This window comes from Mesocricetus auratus, unplaced genomic scaffold (genome assembly GCF_017639785.1).
Source record: "Mesocricetus auratus isolate SY011 unplaced genomic scaffold, BCM_Maur_2.0 Super-Scaffold_100054, whole genome shotgun sequence".
Taxonomy (NCBI): domain Eukaryota; kingdom Metazoa; phylum Chordata; class Mammalia; order Rodentia; family Cricetidae; genus Mesocricetus; species Mesocricetus auratus.
The window spans coordinates 2385209-2405425 of record NW_024429231.1 but is presented as its reverse complement, the minus strand read 5'-3'; the positions used below and the strand labels follow the sequence as shown (position 1 = coordinate 2405425).

The window sequence follows — 20217 nt, the reverse complement described above, 5'->3', positions numbered from 1 at the left end:
GGGCAAAAATAAATGAGGAAACTACAATTCCCAGGAGACAGAGCGGCAAGATGTCCGCAAAAGTTGCCCCACCCCCACCCCTGCAAGCAGTGCATTGACTTTTATTTGAAAACGACGCAGGAAATGTCACGTTGAAGAATGTGAGTTTCCAAGAAAGCAGGAGAGATTTTCGAAAGCAAGGGAACCTCATCGGAAACGGGCGGGACCGCTAACGCGGGCGGAAGCTCGGAGCCAGCGTGGACCAATCAGTATTCTGGGGGCGGGTCCTCTGCGGGTGGAAAAGTGGGAGTGACTTAGGAGGGAAATCTCCAGAAGCCAGACGGAGGTCCCAGCGTGGGAAAACGCCCTCTGCGCCAGGAGAGGTGAGGGGCATTCGGTAGGGGAGAGCCGAGGGCTGGAGCTCCGGGTACTTGCAGGGTTTCAGGTCTCGGTGGTCCCGCGAGAAGGAGAGGCTATCGGGGCCTGGGATCTCAATCCAGGGCAGAATTCCCTACTTTAGGGAAGCCGGGATGAGGATTGCGGGACTGGTCTGTAGGAAGGGGAGGCTGGAGGCCTGGCATCCTGGGTCTTCATTTTTGCAAATGGGGACGGCCCTGCGGATGGCGTACACAGGGCTTGGGACATTCTTAGCCTGGGTTTTGCGCCGGGAGGGAGAGGCAGGGGGAATCAGGAATTCAAAGCCAACCTGGGCTACTTAACGCGTGTCTCAAAAAAACCATTCTCCGTCTCCACTCACAGGCCAGCCACGATGCCCACCCCTGTGCCCCGCGGGGCCCCTCTCCTTCTCCCACCTCTACTGATGCTGTCAGTTGTGCTGGCAGTGCCCCTGGACCGCGGGGCACCTCATCAGGAGGACAGCCAGGCCACTGAGAGCCCGGTGAGTAGCCTGCCTGCGCTCCGCGTGTTTGCAGTAGCGCAGGGCTTGCCGTCCGCAGGGCCCTGGTGAAAGCTCCAGGGATCCCCTTTTAGCACGCAAAGACTTGTGGTTTACCTGCCTTCCTTTGCAGTAGTGTGTTAGTGAAGCAAACAAGCAGACCTGCCCCCCAGCAACCCAACGCCTGCCTCACCTAAGCGTCTCTAATCCCCCCCCCCCCCCCAGGGTTTCTCTGTATTGCTTTGGAGCCTGTCCTGGAACTCTGTAGACCAGGCGGGCCTCAAACTCACAGAGATCCGCCTGCCTCTGCCTCCCAAGTGCTGGGATTAAAGGCTTGCACCACCACTGCCCGTCGCCTCTCAGATCTTTAAAATCCTGCTTAACCAGGAATGTAGACAATCAAAAGAAAAACTACATTTCCCAGTAGCACCATAGGCAGTTGGATGCTACTACCTAACTGGGGCATTCCTGTGTCGCAGAGCTCATGGGAGGTGTAGTTTAAATGGGAAAAGGAAATGGGAACTACTGATTTACTCTTTTCAACAAATGTGCATTCAGCCCTGTGAAACCTTTCTTCTTAGGAGAGTTGGAACTTTCAAAGTCGGGGCACCTGTTTATGGTCAAGCTCTCCCTGTCGCTTTGCCTGGCAATGTAAGCCGTTGCTACCCCCCGAGACAGGTGGCTCCAAGCTCCTGTGTGCCATGGCCTCCTGTAAGGTGTACATTTTGTGAAATCTTGAATTCCATTTTGTTAGAGTTTCAGAGAAAGATAATAGGACTAATCGGACAGTCTTGGCAGGTCCCAGGAAGAGGGTTCGTGGAAGAGAAAGCAAAGCCAGGCTTTTTGGGATAGGGTGGAGGAGAGCAGACGGGTCGGGTACTGTAGGTCTTAAGCGGCTGTCTACACAGGAGGGCTTCTGGGAAGCGGAGTGTTCTGAGGGTTGGGACAAGCACGCTGAGGATTTGCTGATACCCAGAGAAGGGAGGGAAGGAAATGTTATGCTTTTGAATGAGAATTCTGAAAGGTGCAGGTTCAGCAGTGAAGACCAGCCAACAGCTGCAGCGAGGGAGGAGCGTCTGGCCTGGAAACACATTTACTTCATTAAGGAAATGGCCTCGACTTCTCCTGTCCTTCAGCATGTCTTGAGGTGAATCAGCCTTCTTGAGCAGTGGGCACTTAGTCAAGTGACTGACAATATTGATGGATGGACTCCTCCCCCTCCTTGCAAGACAGGGTCTCTCTATGTAGCTCTGGTTGTCCTGGAACTCACTCTGTAGACCAGGCTGGCCTAGAACTCACAGAGATCCACCTGCCTCTGCCTCCTGAGTGCTTGGGACTAAAGGCATGCCCCACTAACGCCCAGCTTGGATGGACTCTTAAGGGAGGGGACACTAGTACTCTACAATGTTTTGGGCTGTTTAGAATGAATCCAGACTCTATTCTTTGGACAGGAGGAGGTAGCTTCCCTTCAACGGGCCTCAACAAAGCCTGGCTATCCCCAGGCCTCCCTTTCACACGGTACTCTAAATTTTAAGGATGTGTAAGCTGCTTATGAAGGGGGGTGATCTTCAGGGACCCCTAAACCTGCTTGTGCCTTCTAGCATTCCCACATCGAGAGTTGAGACCCTACAACCATTTAGATTTTAGCGTTTATGCTTTTAGGTTAAGGTTGAGTAGCTCTGACTTACAGTTGAAGTGTGTCCATTCACGGTGACTTCCAGGCCTTGGAATAAGATCAAAGGAATGCATTAGACTGTCATAGAGTCATCTGAAGGTAGACCACCTGTAAAGGACAGGAGACAAAGTTAGATAGCAATCTGGTGCCCTCTTCCGGCATTTAGGCAGTAACACTGTATATGTAATGAATAAATCTTTAAAAAAAATTTAAATGTGTATAAAGTGTTCTGTCTGCATATATCCCTGAAGACCAGAAGAGGGCACCAGATCTCATTACAGGTGGTTGTGAGCCACCCTGTGGTTGCTGGGAATTGAACTCAGAACCTCTGGAAGAGCAGCTAGTGTTCTTAACCACTGAGCTATCTCTCTAAGCCTATTGGCCTTTTTTTTTTTTTTTTTTTTTTTTTGAGACAGGGTTTCTCTGTATTGTTTTGGAGCCTGTCCTGGAACTCGCTCTGTAGACCAGGCTGCCTCGAACTCACAGAGATCCGCCTGCCTCTGCCTCCCGAGTGCTGGGATTAAAGGCGTGCACTACCAATGCCTGGCTCATGGCCATTCTTTTTAATAACTGGCTTAAATTTCCTGGAAATGTTGTTTAAAGGCCAAATTCACTTTTTTAAAATGTACGTGTTTTGTGTGTGTGTGTGTGTGTGTGTGTGTGTGTGTGTGTGTACATGTATACAATGGTGTGGGTGTGGAGGTCGGAAGACAGGAGGACAGCTCTGTGGAGTTGATTTCCTCCTATGCCATGAGGGTCTCAGGGATAGAACTCAGCGTCTCAAGCTTGGCAGCACTGCCATTACCTGCTGAGCCATCTCAACGGCTCCACTGGTTGCTTTGTTTTGTTTTATTTGTTTGGTTGTTTGTCTGAGCGGGTTTCTCTCCGTGCCTCTGGCTGTCCTCTAACCACTATGTAGGACAAGTTGTCCGGACTGAGGGGTGAGGACCCACTAGTTGCTTTGGTTCCTGAGGATCAAGGCTTTTTGTTTTTTTAGATTTATTTTATTCGTGTGTCTTGTACACCACGTTCGTGCTGGTGCCTGTGGAAGTGGTGAGTCTCCATGTGGGTGCTGCTCTCCAGTTCCTCACAGGAACAAGCACTCTTAACCACAGAGCCAACTCTAGCCCCCGAGCAAAACAAAACAAAACATCACAAAGGTAAACTGGGCATCATAGCACAGCCTGGAATCCCACATCTTGGGAGGCAGAGGCAGGCAGATCCTGAAGATGGAGTTTCTATTCCGCCTAGTCCTGCTGCTCTGCAGGTCCCAAATAAACACACTGAGGCTTATGTTCATCATAAACTGTTTGGCCGATGGCTCAGGCTTCTTACTGACTAGCTCTCTCTTAATTATTAACCCATTTCTATTAATCTATTACCTGGACATGGTCTTCCCTTACCGGATAATGCCCAGGCATCCTACCTTCCCCATGGCGGAAGTCTCTGGTGGAATCCCTCTGCATCCTCTCCCCAGAATTCTCCTCCTTACTGCCTGGCTACTGGCCAATCAGTGTTTTATTCATCAACCAATAAAAGAAACATATAGCCGGGTGGTGGTGGCGCAAGCCTTTAATCCCAGCACTCGGAAGGCAGAGGCAGGCTGATCTCTGTGAGTTTGAGGCCCGGCAGGACTGACAGCCTCCAAAACAATACAGAGAAACCCTGTCTCTTAAAACCAAAAAAAAGAGAGAGAGAGAGAAACATATATTCACAGCATTCAGAAGGACATCCCCCCATCATCTCCTCCTTTCTGTCTAAAAAGAAAGATTTTAACTTTAACATAGTAAAATTATATATAACAAAACCGTTATCAAGCAAGAATTATAATTAGAATATTTATTCCATTAACATTTGGCAAAATTTAAAGAAAATATTCTATAATCTATCCTATTTTTGTGAGTCTAAAGTTTTATGTGTAACTTCTCTTTCATCATAACTAAGGAAAACCATAACTGCAACTATCTGTCTTCAACTCTATCAGAGACCTCAGAAGGATAATATATAAATTCTAGAATTAACAGAGACATCTCACTGCCTAGATAGTCACCCACAGTTCCTCTGTAACGTAGGTCCATCTTTAACCCATAGGCCATAGTGTCTGGCAGACTTTTTAGCGAAGCAGGAAATTTGAAACTGTCTCACCTGCATTGGCAGTTTGTCAGTCATTTTTCTCTGTGTCCTGCTGAATGTCTGACAGACTCTTCCATGAAGCAGGAACCCTGAAAGACTGTCCCAATTCAGCAGTTATTTTCCAGTTTATACAGCATAACAGTCCAGGCAAGAGCAGTGTTTTGCCCAAATGGCTAGTCTTGCCGTGTTCAAGGCAAACTCCATATAGAATTTCTTCAATGCCCGTCTTCCCCTCTGATGTAATTGGTGTTGCCAGGAGCACTTGCATCTCTTCATCGTGAAAAGCCCCCAATAAACCATTTTAATGCCATATTCTGAAGGTCTTTGAAAGGCTTTGGAGGATACCTATTCATTTGAAATATTTCTCTATATATCTAAAAAATCTAACTAGCGTGGTTTTGACTATTATAGGTGACTATCTATAATCTGTAATTGTATATTACTTTTTTTTTTTTTTTGGTTTTTCTAGATAGGGTTTCTCTGTCCTGGAACTCCCTCTGTAGACCAGGCTGGCTTTGAACTCACAGAGATCCATCTGCCTCTGCCTCCCATGTGCTGGGATTAAAGGCATGAGCCACCGATGCCCGGCTATATATTACATTTTTAAATGAGTTGTATAAACACAATACAAGAGTAGAAATACACATATAACAAAATTAACCTTAAATTTGTATCAATAAACCAAAATCCATACCAATCCAAAGTGTTCATTTCTATATCATTCTTTCTTTTCTTTAGAAAGAGATTGACTGTAATTATTTGTTTTGTTTTGGTTTTTTTGTTTTTTTTCGAGACAGGGTTTCTCTGTATTGTTTTGGAGGTTGTCTGATTGACTGTAATTATTAACTATTTATAACCAGCCCCATTTAAGTGAAAACAAACATAAGCAATATTTGGGAATTCAGATATAGTTCTTTCCAGACTGTTTGGAAGCACTATCAATCCCATGGGGATCCTGAGAAAACCTGGCTAAATCCTGGCTGTAGCAGTCTAAGCTGCATCGTTTCAGCTGTTTTGGATGGTAATCTCCCGAGCCAGTGGCTGCTTCAGGGGGTCTTGCTTGATCAAACCATACTAGTCTGGAAGGAATCCACAGTTTTTCATTTTCTATGGAAACAAAAGCAGAACCTCTTTTCCAAATTAACATGTTCTTAGACTTTAAGTCAAGGCATTTTCAACACGTACAAGTTGGATTAATGTAGCATCGTTTGTAGTCTGTTAACAGCTGTTTCTCCTTCCTCGGCAGTGAAACAACTCAAAGACAGCAGAGTAACATACAGCATCCAGACTCTGTGCATTTCCATCTTTACGTGGCTTTTTAAAAATGGCTCTGTTTCGCAGGCGGATCTCTGTGAGTTCGAGGCCACCTGGTCTACAGAGTGAGTTCCAGGACAGCCTCCAAAGCCACAGAGAAACCCTGTCTCAAAAAAACAAAAAAAAATTGCTCTATTTCTTTCTTTCTTTCTTTTTTTTTTTTTTTGAACTTACTCTGTAGACCTGGCTGGCCTTGAACTTACAGAGATCCCCCTGCCTCTGCCTCCCAAGTGCTGGGATCAAAGGTGTGCACCACCATGCCTAGCCACTCTTTCTTTTTTAATGACTTTGTCTTTTTTCTTTTCTCTCCCAAGTCTATGTATATTAAACTCACTGTAAACTGTTTAAGGTTTTGTTTCTCTGAATCTGTCTTTACTGTCTGTCTCCATCGTTTTCTGACCCCATGAGTCTTTAATCTGCTAAACAGCATGGCTAAGATTAAAGTGGTGACTGGCCCCAACCAGTTAGGCTGCAGCTCAGTGGGGGTGCATTTACCGCCAGCCCTGGGAGCTGTGCTCACTGCCTTGACTCTGGTCTATGCCTCCATCAGGTAGCTTGTAGCGCACTGCCCAAACCCTTTTATTCTGTATGAGTAAAAGTTAAATCTGCCATGCAGCATGCTCTGCGGCTTGGAGACTGGCGGGTATCCACCATGCTGTTCAAGCCCGAATGCCACAGTGTCTTTGCACGTGGCCTGCGCAGCCCAGCTCCTTTCTGTGTTCAGAACCCTTTATAAGCTTTTTCAGGTTTTCCGTGAAAACTCCTGCCACCACGTTGGGTGACATTTGATGACAGTCTCTGTTCCTCCTGGTCCTGCCAGTTTGAGACCAGCCTGGCCTACATAGTGAGCTTCAGAACATCCAGAACTATGTAAAGAGACCCTGTCTCAAATAAAATACACAAGACATAATAAAGATAGGATTGCCGTCTCATATTGCATTAATTTCCTCCCTGTAAGGATCTGGAGTGACTGAAAAGGAACCCAGAAGGGCCGGGCGTTGGTGGCGCACGCCTTTAATCCCAGCACTCGGGAGGCAGAGGCAGGCGGATCTCTGTGAGTTCGAGGCCAGCCTGGTCTACAGAGCGAGTTCCAGGACAGCCTCCAAAGCCACAGAGAAACCCTGTCTCGAAAAACCAAAAAAAAAAAGGAACCCAGAAGGGAAAAGAATTACTCAGGACACGACGTGTTGAAAGTGCATGGTCTTCGGGAAACTTACAGGATCCGGTTGGTCCATGATGTAAAATAAGCACCTTAAAACCCCCATGGGTGCTGGGTGGTGGTGGTGCACACCTTTAATCTCAGCACTCATGGAGAGGCAGAGACTGCTGGATCTCTGAGTTCAAGGCCAGCCTGGTCTACAGAGTGAGTTCCAAGACAGCCAGGGCTGTTACACACAGAAACCCTATCTTGAAAAACAAAACAAGCAGAAAAACACAATGGGGTCCTTATCACAGGGAAATAACAGAGATACCCAGAAAGTGCTGCCTGAGAATAGCCACCCGTTTTTAATAAGAGAGCCCCTCAGTTAAGGGACTGAAGGTGTGCGCCACTGTGCCCAGCTGTTTATTGATCTCCTGTCTGTGTCTGCATGTGGCATGTTCGTGTTAGTGTAGGTGCTCAAGGAAGCTCAAAGAGGGCATTGGATGCTGGAGCTGGCGCTGTAGGCAGTTGTGCGGGCGAGCGTGGGCGCTCTGCTGGGGTAGTGTGTGCTCTTGATGGCTGAGCCGGCTCCAGCCCCGAAGGCTGCGCTGAGGGCAGCCGCTGCGCTGAGGGACTTTTGCAAACACAGTAAGGCACAGTTGAGTCCCGTTTCCGTTATTTCCAGTCCTGATGATCTTCATTGTTTTGTGTGGAGTGTTGTGGTTGTTTTAAAGAAGAGCTCACCCTGTAGCCCAGGCTGGGCTTGAACTTGAAGCAGTCCTTCTGCCTCAGGCCCCTAGTGCTGAGATCGCAAGTGGGTACTACCAAACCTGGCTCTCCCTGTGATAGTCTTTTCCTTTCGTGTGTGTGTGTGTGTGTGTGTGTGTGTGTGTGTGTGTGTGTGTGTGTGTGTGTGTTTCCAGGTTTGTGTGCATGTTTGTGTGTACTGGTGTATATGTACATGCCCAGGAAGGTCAGAGGTCAGCTGCCTTGTTTTGAGACAAAGTGTGTTTTCTTGGACCTGGAATTCTCAAAGAAGGCTGGGCTGCGGGTGCAGTGTGCCCCCAGTCATGCCCCTACCTCAGCTCCACAGCCGGCAATGCACTGACATACTTGGTTTTCCTTGTGAGCTTTATTTTTACTATTTTCTAAACCTTTTATAATTTTTTTGTGTGTATGTGTGTGGTTTATGTCACGTGTAGGTGCTTGCAGAGGCCAGAAGAGAGCATCAGGTCCCCTGCAGCAGGAGTTACAGATGGTGTGAGCCACCGGATTTGGGTGCCGGGGACTGAACTTGGGTCCTCTGCTCGAGCAGCAAGTACTTTTAACCCTGAGCTGTCTCTAGCCGGGCGTTGGTGGCGCACACCTTTAATCCCAGCACTTGGAAGGCAGAGGCAGGCGGATCTCTGAGTTCAAGGCCAGCCTGGTCTACAAAGCTACACAAAGAAACCCTGTCTTAAAAAAAAAGAAAAGAAAACCTGAGCTGTCTCTCCAGTTCATGCTTGGCAGTTTTTTCAAGTGGATTCTTGGACTCTAACTCAAATGCTCATGTGAGAAGCACTGTACCCCTTAATCATCTCTGCGGCTCCCCCATATTTCATTTCTTGAGTGCCATGGAACCTTCCAGGAGGTGAACACTGGCAGGAGATGGGGTTGGAACTGAGTCTGGCTCTGGAGTAAAGCAGGCCTCCTGTTGTGTGGGGAGGCTATGTCATCTGCAGCCTAGGAGCTGAGCTGTGGTCCTGGCTGAGGGATGTGGTCCTGGCTGAGGGAGGAAGCTCAGAGGGTAAGGCGGTGTTGCTATGTTTGCCCCTGCTCCCCAGGACACAGGCCTATACTACCACCGGTACCTCCAGGAGGTCATCAATGTGCTAGAGACAGATGGACACTTCCGTGAGAAACTGCAGGCTGCCAACGCTGAGGACATCAAGGTGCGGGCCAGGGGGAGGGTGTGCTCAGTCACAGCTGGGAGAGGTCTGGGAGCCCCAAAGATGCTCGTTCCCTGGGGTCTCTGGGAGAGTAGATGCATTTAAACCTAGACTTGAGCTCTCAGCTCTAGTACTTGCCAGCTGTGGAACCTCAGTTTACTGTGCCTCAGTTTCCCATCTGTTATGAGGTAGCCCTGGTACCCCTTGAGTTCTTATGGTTCTTATCTGCCTCGTCTGATTGGCTTCTGTCTTAAGCTATTTTCTTGCATGGCTGTAACAAACTACTTGCCAAAAGCAACTTAAGGAAGAATTTATCCTTGTCCACGTCACAGACATTGGGAGTGTGAGGCAGCCTCTATGTTGTATCCACATTCAAAGAGAAGCATGTGTGTTGCTTTTTACTCAGCTCTGGAGCCTGGCTCGTGGGATAATGCCCCTACCAGTTAGGAGGGTCTTCCCACTTTACTGAAGGCCGTTTAGACACTCCCTCTTAGACATGCTCAAATGGTTGTCGTCTAGATAATTCTAGGTTTTGTCAAGTGGACAGTCTTGAGCATACCAGATGGCACGTCGGTGCCTCTGGGTGGTTGCTGGCAGCTCCTTGGGACTGACGGACAGGCAGTGTTGCAGGGACTTGTACCTAGCAGAGACATTGCGGCCTTGGAGTGCCGTGAACATGAGCGGCCAGAGTCAGCTCTGATGGAGGGATACAGAGTCAAGATCCCAGCTGTGTGTCAGTCCCAGGGAAAGCAACGGCCGCAGCACTCTGGGTGGGGTGAAGGCGATGCCTGGAGATGCTTCCCAAGGGAGGTGTACCATCTCTTTTGAATCCTGAAAGACAGGATTGATTGGAAAGGGGTGGCGGGAGAGTCGGTGGCCACACGTGGAAAGGTCCTGTGGTGAGAAGTGACGGGTACCCCCTTTCTTGTCCTTGAAGAGTGGAAAGCTGAGCCGAGAGCTGGACTTCGTCAGCCACCACGTCCGCACCAAGCTAGACGAGCTCAAGCGGCAGGAGGTATCAAGGCTTCGGATGCTGCTCAAGGCCAAGATGGATGCAAAGCAGGAACCCAGTGAGTGTGGGCGCGTGCACAGGGTCTGGGTGGCTGTGTACTGGGCGCGTGCACAGTGTCTGGGTGGCTGTGTACTGGGCGCGTGCACAGTGTCTGGGTGGCTGTGTACTGGGCGCGTGCACAGTGTCTGGGTGGCTGTGTACTGGGCGTGTGCACAGTGTCTGGGTGGCTGTGTACTGGGCGTGTGCACAGTGTCTGGGTGGCTGTGTACTGGGCGCGTGCACAGGGTCTGGGTGGCTGTGTACTGGGCACGTGCACAGTGTCTGGGTGGCTGTGTACTGGGCGCGTGCACAGTGTCTGGGAAGGCAGGTGGCAATTACTCTTGGGATTTCTTTCTTTTCTTCCTGGCACGTTTTCACCTGACCTTCTGCTTTTGTTTATTTCTGAGAGGTTTGTGGCAAGTTTGTCTTTCTGAGACAAGGTCTCATGCAGCTAGGCTAGCCTCAAACTTACTGTGTAGCCAAGGATGACCTGGAACTCCTGAGCCTTCTGCATCTACCTCTTGAGTGCTAGTGTAGACCACCACATGTTGAATGTCTTTATTGAGCTGTAATAAGAGCCTGTGAGATGGGTAAAGGTGCTTGCCCCAAACTTGATGACCTGAGTTCGATCCCTGGAACCACATATGCTGGGGAGGAGAGAACCCACTCCACAAAGCTGACCTGACCTTCACATGAATTCTGTGACATGTACTTGTACACCCATGTGCATGCGTGTGCATACACACACACACACATACACACACACACACACGCTGACCTGACCTTCACATGAATTCTGTGACATGCATCTGTACTGTATACCCACATGCATGCATGTGCACACACACACACACAATCAGTCTAGGAAGGCACTCCACTGCAGCAGTCCTTTAGGCCAGTCTTGTACCCCAGACAGGCCCAGACATACAGTCCACTGTCTCAGCCTACCAATAGCGGAGATGGCAGGCCTGTGCCACCATGCCTGCCTGCATGGGGCACGCTCTTTGTTTTTTGTTTGTTTGCTTTTGGTTTTCTGAGATAGGGTTTTTCTGTGTAGCCCTGGCTGTCTTGGAACTCACTCTGTAGACCAGGCTGGCGTCAAGCTCAGAGATCCACGTACCTCTGCCTCCTGAGTGAAGCCGGCATCAACACAACCTTTGGAAATAGGGCGCTGTGCGAAGGCCTATTCTGACAGAGATGAGGAAGCACATGAGATATCCCCAGTAGGCAAACCCACAGACATGGGGTGAGGGTGAGCGGCCGGCAGCCTGGACAAGGAAACGACGGTGCTGTTGAAGGCACTCAGCATGGTTCTTTGGGATATGAGAGCAGTCTCCTAAAAGTCATGGTGGTGATGTTTGTGTGTACCTGTGAATGTGCTAAAAGCCATCAGATTGTATGTTTTAAATGAGTGGTTTAGGGCATGGCAAGATGGCTCAGCCCGTAGGGCACTTGCTGCCGAGGATGAGTGATGTACAGCCTGAATGAGACATGTATACACACCACCGCTGTAGCAGCTCAATCAGGCTACTCATGGCCCGTGTTACTAGGCAGCGGTCAAGGCAGGGACTTGTATTAAGAGCAAGGCCTGGCATCGACAGCTGGCATCGTGGTTTCTGTTATTTATTTAAAGTATCACAGTTGGCTGGAGGACTCACCCGCCCCGTCAGACCCTCAGGCATGTGTGCCATCCTCCTTGCCTCTGAGTCGGGTTCTGACAGAATTGCCACAATGGGCCGGGCCATGGTGGCGCACGCCTTTAACCCCAGCACTCGGGAGGCAGAGGCAGGCGGATCTCTGTGAGTTCGAGGCCAGCCTGGTCTATAGAGAGAGTTCCAGGACAGTCTCTAAAACAATACAGAGAAACCCTATCTCGAAGAACAAAAAAGAAAAGAAAAGCCACAATGGGTGTTGTTTTGTTTGATTTTTTGCTTCTCCAGACTTGCAGGTGGACCACCTGAACCTCCTGAAGCAGTTTGAACACCTGGACCCTCAGAACCAGCACACGTTTGAGGCTCGGGACCTAGAGCTGCTGATTCAGACGGTACGGTGGAGAGGAGATGTGGGCCCCGCCTCCTGGTGTTCTGGCGGGGAGCAGCGATGCTGGGTGTAGGTCTGCATCAGCTCCAGTGCCCTCCCGCTTTTCCGTGGGCAGCTGGTGGCCCGGGCTGTGTGATGGGCCCTGCTCTCTGCACTGTAACGCGCTCCGCATCAGTCCCGACTTTATCCACTGATGCCTAAGACTTCCTCCTGACGAATCAAGCAAAACTTCTCTGGTATTAACAGCTGTCCTTTGGTGCATAGCCACCTGGGTAGTGCAGCTGTCCCCATAACAACTAACTGTTAGTACCTTGTTGCTTCAGTGGTAACTAATTACAAACCTAGTAGCTTCAGAGAGCATGAATTCATTGTCTTACAAGTTCTAGCTGCTCGGTGCACACCTTTAACCTCAGCACCTGGGAGGCAGAGGCAGGTGGATCTCTGTGGATTCAAGGCCAGACTCTACAGAGTGAGTTCCAGGACAGCCAGGGCTACACAAGAAAGCCCTGACTTGAAAAACTAAATGAAAAAAAAAAAAAAAAGATTTGCTTTGAGCCAGTATCTTAACATGTAGCCCAGGCTGGCTTAGAATTTAGGATCCTCCAGCCCCAGTCTCCCAAGTGCTTAGATTTCAGGCTGGCTCCTTCCTGAAGTTTCTTGGCTACCCCAGTTATGCTGCTTTCCCTATGAAGCTGTCCCCTGCTCGTTACTGAAAAAAAGCTGAGTGGGTGGAAGACTTGGAATATTCTCACCCAAGTTGCTACTTTGGGAAAGCAGCCTAGGGTTTGCTGTGGGTCGTGCTGGGTGTCTGAAAGGCAGGAGGACTGTGACCCTCTTGCCTCTCCACAGGCCACCCGAGACCTCGCCCAGTATGATGCCGCACATCATGAGGAGTTCAAACGCTATGAGATGCTCAAGGAACATGAGAGAAGACGTTACCTGGAGTCTCTGGGAGAGGAGCAGCGGAAGGAGGCCGAGAGGAAGCTACAAGAGCAGCAGCGCAGACACCGGGAGCACCCCAAAGTCAATGTGCCTGTAAGGACCCTGCATATGCTTTACCATGTCCAACTCCTAAGCAGAGAAAAAAAAAATGAATGCAGGTATAAAACTACAACTCCCAAGAGGCCTTGCAGCAAAAAGTCCATCTACCTGTATGAAAATACTCCAGAGGTTGCTGGGAATTGTAGTTCTGGCTTGAGGAGACTAAAGTTTATTGGAGGGGCGCATAGGGCTGTCTGACCTGTTACAGATTCGTTGTTCACAAGCTCCTGCTATTCTTCTCCACAGGGCAGCCAAGCCCAGTTGAAGGAGGTGTGGGAGGAGCTGGATGGATTGGACCCCAACAGGTTCAACCCCAAGACCTTCTTCATACTGCATGGTAAGGTGGGGAGGGTGTTCCCCCAGGCTGACGTGAGAGGTCCTGGAGCCTGGATGCCATGGGGAAATCTACCCTTTCCAGTGGGCTTTGTGAGCCCTACCAGACCTCCTCCTAGCCTGACTGGCCAAGGATCCTCCCCATCCCCGTTGTTAAGCCTGGAATCTTCCATGGAAGAGCCAAGTCTTTTCCTCAGTATTATTTTCCTCTGTATTCTATCTATGCAATGGCCTTGTTCTCTAACTGAGCAGACCAGGCTTTGAGGAGTACATGTAGAACTACAACTCCCAAGAGTCACAGAGACAAAAAAGTGCTTATGGGAGGCAGAGGGCCTGGGGAGATGGCTCAGCAGTTAAGATCACTGGCTGCTCTTCCAGAGGCTCCTGGCACTTGTGGGACGCTCACAGCCCTCTGTGGACACGATGCATATACAACCTTGGCCTCTGAGAACACTATACATATACATGGTCCACATACATACATGTAGACAAAGCCACAGGAATGTTGGGAATTGAAGTTTGAGAAAGTGAAATTTACGGCTGCCACAGTAGCTCAGAAGCTTGGGTCTCCCAAGAGCCCTGCATAACGCTGGCAACCTGAGTTTGATTTGTAGACATATATGATAGAAGGAAAGACCCAACTCCCACATGTTGATCTCTGACCTCCATGTGATGTGTTACAGGTGTACCCACATTCAAGCACACACATGCACACAATTTTTAAAAATTCATTTTTTTTTCTTAAGACAGGGTCTTGCTGGGTGGTGGTGATATGTGCCTTTAATCCCAGCACTCGAGAAGTAGATACAGGTGGACTCCTATGAGTTCAAGCCCAGCTTGGTCTACAGAGAGAGTTTTCAGACAGCCAGAACTACATAGAGAGACCTTATCTCCAAAGGAACTGAAAAAAGGAAAAAAAAAGTCAGGGTCTGACTGTCCTGGTACTCCCTCAGTAGTCCAAGCTGCCTCTGCCGCCCAAGTACTGGGATTAAAGGGGTGCACCACTATACCCAGTATATAAAATTTTTTAAATTTAATGAATAAGGAAATGATTCAGTTAGTAAATCACTTGCCTTAAACATATGAGAAACTGAGTTCAGATCCCCAGAACCCACAAGTCAGGTGAGGTAGTGTCTACCTACAGCTTGGTTATGGTGAAGTAGAAGGCAGAGGTAGGCAGGGCCTTCTAAGCTCATAGGCCAGCTAGCCTGCCCAGCTTGCAGTTCCAGAGAGATGCCCTCTCTGAAAGAAAAAGAGGTCAGACGTGAGGGGTTTCTTGCCCTCCATAGCTGTACTGTGCACCCACACCCACACCCACGAGCGCACACTTGCACCCACACCCACGAGCGCACACTTGCACCCACACCTAAGTGCACACTTGCACCCACACCCACGAGTACACACTTGCACCCACACCCACGAGCGCACACTTGCACCCACACCCACGAGCGCACACTTGCACCCACACCCACGAGTACACACTTGCACCCACACCCACACCCACGAGCGCACACTTGCACCCACACCCACGAGCGCACACTTGCACCCACACCCACGAGTACACACTTGCACCCACACCCACGAGCGCACACTTGCACCCACACCCACGAGCGCACACTTGCACCCACACCTAAGTGCACACTTGCACCCACACCCACACCCACGAGCGCACACTTGCACCCACACCCACGAATACACACTTGCACCCACACCCACACCCACGAGCGCACACTTGCACCCACACCCACACCCACGAGCGCACACTTGCACCCACACCTAAGTGCACACTTGCACCTACACCCACACCCACGAGCACACACTTGCACCCACACCCACGAGCGCACACTTGCACCCACACCCACGAGCACACACTTGCACCCACACCCACGAGTACACACTTGCACCCACACCCACGAGCACACACTTGCACCCACACCCACGAGTACACACTTGCACCCACACCCACGAGTACACACTTGCACCCACACCCACGAGCACACACTTGCACCCACACCCACGAGTACACACTTGCACCCACACCCACGAGTACACACTTGCACCCACACCCACAAGCGCACACTTGCACCCACACCCACGAGCGCACACTTACACCCACACCCACGAGCGCACACTTGCACCCACACCTAAGTGCACACTTGCACCCACACCCACGAGCGCACACTTGCACCCACACCCACACCCACGAGCGCACACTTGCACCCACACCCACACCCACGAGTACACACTTGCACCCACACCCACGAGCGCACACTTGCACCCACGCCCAGCAGCTCACCAGCGCCTGTGACACAACAGTCCCCAGGTACCCGATGCCCTGGCCCTGAAGGCACCTGGACTCATACACATATACCCACATGCATACACATACACATAATTGAATGTTTTAATTTATAAAGAAATTTATTAAGGAAGACAAAGGTGTGCTGTGCCAAGAACGGGAGGGAGCCAGAGAGCTGGGACCCATCTAAGGCCCAGGTACCCACAGTGGTGATTTTTAAGCATGAATTTCCGTAGCGAGTGGTGGGTTTGGCTCGATTTGTTCCCTGAACCTCATATTGCGGGGCAAGCACTGGGATCTTCCACTGACCTTTGACTCCAGTCCAGGGTATAGTAGTAATCTTGCAAAACGGGGGCTTTGAGCCAAGTACAATGTCTGCAGATCTGGGGGAGGCTCAGGAGTCCATGGTCACCCTCACACTGGTGTCATGTTGGGGGCCCATCTGAGCTGTGTGAGACCTAATCTGAAAAAAAAAAAAGACCTGCGTGGTGGTGGCACACGCCTTTAATCCCAGCACCCCGGAGGCAGAGGCAGGTGGACTGTGAGTTCAAGGCTAGCCTAGAGTCCCAGGACAGCCAGGGCTATACAAACCCTGTCTCAAAACCATGAATAAACTAGACCTCTGTGCCCACCCGGCAGCTCCTAGTTCGCCCTCCTCTCAACCCCTGGGTCCCGTGTCAGTACCGCCTTTGGCCTCCTGTCTCTGTGGTACTGGCCCCAGGTCCCCTGAGTAAACGCTGTCTGTGCAGGGGAACTGGGAGTCATTGCGACCGTAGGCACACAACCAGGGGCTGTGAGTTAGAAGACAGTTCCAGAGAGGGCATGTGGACACTTGAAAAGAGCGCGGAGGGCCGGGACAGCGTGTGGTGAGTGTTTGGCTGGCCTGCACAAGGCCCTCCTCTTCCGTGCTGTTGCCAGAACAAAAACAAGGAATCCCAAAGTGATGGCTGCATCCTTGCTGCCACACGGGGAAGAGTTTCTAGATGAGTGAAACCCACGCACGCACAGAGAATGGGCTTCGTGGGTCTCCGGGGCTGTCAGTCTCACACATACCAGCAGGGGTGGTGACTGGGCGGCACTGCTGGCCCTGCAGCGAAGGTTGGGAACAGTCACCTTGAAGGACAAACAGAATCTGTCTGGCCTTCTGCACAGTCAAGCAGGGACTAAACCCAGGAGCCTTATGAGTGGCAGGAAGGGCTGGTGGCTGGTTGGTAGGAGACAGAAATGCGTCTGAGTCAGGCAAGCTGGCAAGCAAGAATGATAGCCCATGAGGCGTGGACCTCCCTGGCCACTGGAGTTGGCATGGGCCTGGTTCTCAGAGAGGCAGAGGTCACAGAGCCCCTGGACTCCATTCCTAGGCCCCTGCTTGCTACACAATTGTTTTTATTTTGTTTTATTTTTGTTTTTGAGACAGGGTTTCTCTGTGTAGCCCTAGTTGTCCTGGAACTCTGTAAACCAGGCTAGCCACAAACTCTAGAGATGTCTCTACTTCAGGAATGCTGACATTAAAGGCATGTGCTCTCACACCCAGCCAGAATGGTTTCTTCCAGCAGGGTACTGAAGCCTGCTGGCCATGGCCCCCATTCTCCTTGCTTTCTGCTAAGAGACCTCACATCTACCCACAATTCCTTCGCCTGCTTTTCCCCTGGGGACCAGACTCGCCGACCCTCTGTCCCCTGATATCTTGTCTTGCATCCCAGACATCAACAGCGATGGTGTCCTAGACGAGCAAGAACTGGAAGCTCTCTTTACCAAGGAGGTGAGTGGTCTGACGGACTTTAGCCTCCTGCGCCCAGAGTTGGTGGCAATGCAGGGTAAAACACCCAGCAGCCCCCCGGGGGCAAAGCTGTTAACAGTGGCGTCAAGCCCAGGGTCCTCTGGGAGGTGAGGTGTGTGCACTGGGCGTGGGGTCTCAGCCTCGAGGTGCTTCATGCTTCTCCCTTAACCCTGCAGCTGGAGAAGGTTTACGACCCCAAGAATGAGGAGGATGACATGAGAGAGATGGAGGAGGAGCGGCTGCGAATGAGGGAGCACGTCATGAAGAATGTGAGGGGACGCCTGGGGCGGGGTGAGCAGTGACAGCAGGCCCAGTGCAGCCCTTAACCTTGGTCTGGCTCCCCAGGTGGACACCAACCAGGACCGTCTGGTGACCCTGGAGGAGTTCCTGGCATCCACACAGAGGAAGGAGTTTGGGGACACTGGGGAAGGGTGGAAGGTGAGGACGTGGAACTCTCTGACACGATACTCGTCTCCCGGTTGCAGCCTTCCTTTCCTCGGCACCTCTGGGGGCTCCTGGTCTCTAGGGGTCTCTGCTGCTCCTTCTGGTTCCCTGATTCCCATCCCCCTCCCCATCTCTAGGCCCGTTCTTCCTGCTCTAGTCTACTTCCAGTCGGGTCACTGGGGTGCCTGCCGTAACCCACGCACATGCGCCCCAGCCTCTCACTCTCCTCCCTCCCTGTGAGCCTGGGGCTGCCCGTTCATCACCTGACCGTGTCCTGTGTCTCGCAGACAGTGGAAATGTACCCGGCCTACACAGAGGAGGAGCTGAGGCGCTTTGAGGAGGAACTTGCTGCCAGGGAGGCTGAGCTCAATGCCAAGGCCCAGCGCCTCAGCCAAGAGACAGAGGCCCTGGGGCGCTCCCAGGACCGCCTGGAGGCTCAGAAGAGGGAGCTGCAGCAGGTGACCAGCTGGGGAATGTGGGCCCATCGTCTAGATCTCACAGGGCCTTTCCCTTTGTCCAAATGGGTGTCCTCAGGGTTAGGGTTGGGGGTAGCTCCCATGTTAATAATAGCGGGCACATATCTGCAGGTGGTAGCTTCTGTCATCAGAAGCCATGGGGGAGAAGGGACTGTGGCCACTTAGTGGTTGGCGGTGGGGTCTTCCCGGGGCCATACCCCCCTGTGTGTCCACTCTTGCAGGCTGTTCTGCAGATGGAGCAAAGGAAACAGCAGCAGGAGCAGAGCGCTCCCCCTTCCAAGCCCGAGGGACAGCTGCAGTTCCGTGCAGACACAGGTACTGACTCTGTGCCCTGGGACATTGGGTCCCAAGGAGGGAGGCCAGGGCCCAGGCCCCTAAATCAGAGGCAAGGGGAACGGTGACTGAGGGAGGAGGCATGGGCCTGGACCTTCTGTCTGAAGGAGTGGGCCCCGGAATCCTGTTTCCTGTCAGGAGTTTGCTGTCTAAGCTCCTCTATTCCTCTGCAGATGATGCCCCTGTCCCAGCCCCAGCAGGAGACCAGAAAGACGTGGCTCCTTCTGAAAAGAAGGCCGCAGAGCAGCCCCCTGAGCTGCCACAGCCGGACTCCCAGCCGTTATGATCTCTCCGTTCCTGTAGACAGTGATGGAAGCTGAATGAAGTGTCCTTGCGGCCTCTGGGAAGGAGAAAGGGCCACCCTTCCCTCAGACGCACCTCTGCCCGTGTCTGCCACTCTCGGCAATCAGAGCCTCCAGCTCCCGTCCCTCCTGTCCCCTCCGTCCCTTCCGTCTGCCTCCTGGCTCCCTTTATTCTGTCAGGGACTCGCTGCAGGGGCTGAAGTGAAGAAACCGTTCTGTCCTGGAGTGCTCGCTCCGGGCCTGCCTTCCTTTCTGATTTGGTCTTAGCTGTTCCAGGCTCGGCCACTTTGCATCCTGTCAGAGGAACCTGGCTTGGTCCCTCTGACTGCCTTCTGTGGGGCCAGTGGGTCAGTTCCTTCTGTGATTGGAGGCTGGGGACGTGGGTGTCTTTCAAGTAACTATCGGCTCTGCCTGGAGCCCTGGCTTCCATTGCTTACTCACCGGCCAAATACCTACCCCATGGCTCCAGAAGGTACCAGGTATGGCTACACCCTAGCTGAGATCCAACCGCCCTCAGCCCACACCTGTGGGGGCTTCATGCCACACTGCTATGCCCTACTCTGTGCTCCAGCTCCATTCAAATGTCGTCTGGTACAAATAAACATTAGCGTGTCTGTGTACGCACTGCCCTCTTGGGAGCCACACCCAAATGCCACCTTGACTGTGCAGTATCCTATGGGCACTTCAAGCCTCACTTCTGAGAGGCTGTCTGCTCTTGGCAGAATAGCCTCAGGCTGCTTCTTTTTGCCTTGGGGACAGAAAACCCAAACCTGAGCTTGAAAAAAATTGTAATAGTGTAAATAATTTTAAAAGTATATTATTAAGGGGTTGTGGCTCAGTTGCTATAATGCTTGCCTGGCATACACGACACCCTGTGTCCTGCAGGTCACTTAAATGGGGAATGGGAGTAAATGCCTGTAATCCTAGCCCTTGGAAGGTGGAGGCAAGTTCACTGTCGTCCTAAGCTGTACAAGTTGAAGGCCAGCCTGGGCTATATGAAGCCCTATGTCTAAAGACAAAGGCTGGGGGGGGGAGCAGGGTGTGCACCTGTTTACT

General features: G+C 51.2%; 1 protein-coding gene across 1 annotated transcript; it reads left to right on the top strand.

The window, feature by feature from the left end:
* Positions 1-157: 157 nt before the first annotated feature.
* On the top strand, positions 158-19781 carry Nucb1 (nucleobindin 1). Its single transcript, XM_040736152.1, has 13 exons — positions 158-362; positions 739-877; positions 8961-9068; positions 10003-10135; positions 12057-12160; positions 13006-13191; positions 13444-13534; positions 17530-17588; positions 17783-17875; positions 17952-18044; positions 18338-18508; positions 18748-18841; positions 19033-19781. The coding sequence occupies exons 2-13, from the start codon at positions 749-751 to the stop codon at positions 19143-19145; spliced, it is 1374 nt and encodes a 457-aa protein (XP_040592086.1). The 5' UTR covers positions 158-362; positions 739-748; the 3' UTR covers positions 19146-19781.
* The last annotated feature ends 436 nt before the right edge of the window (positions 19782-20217 follow it).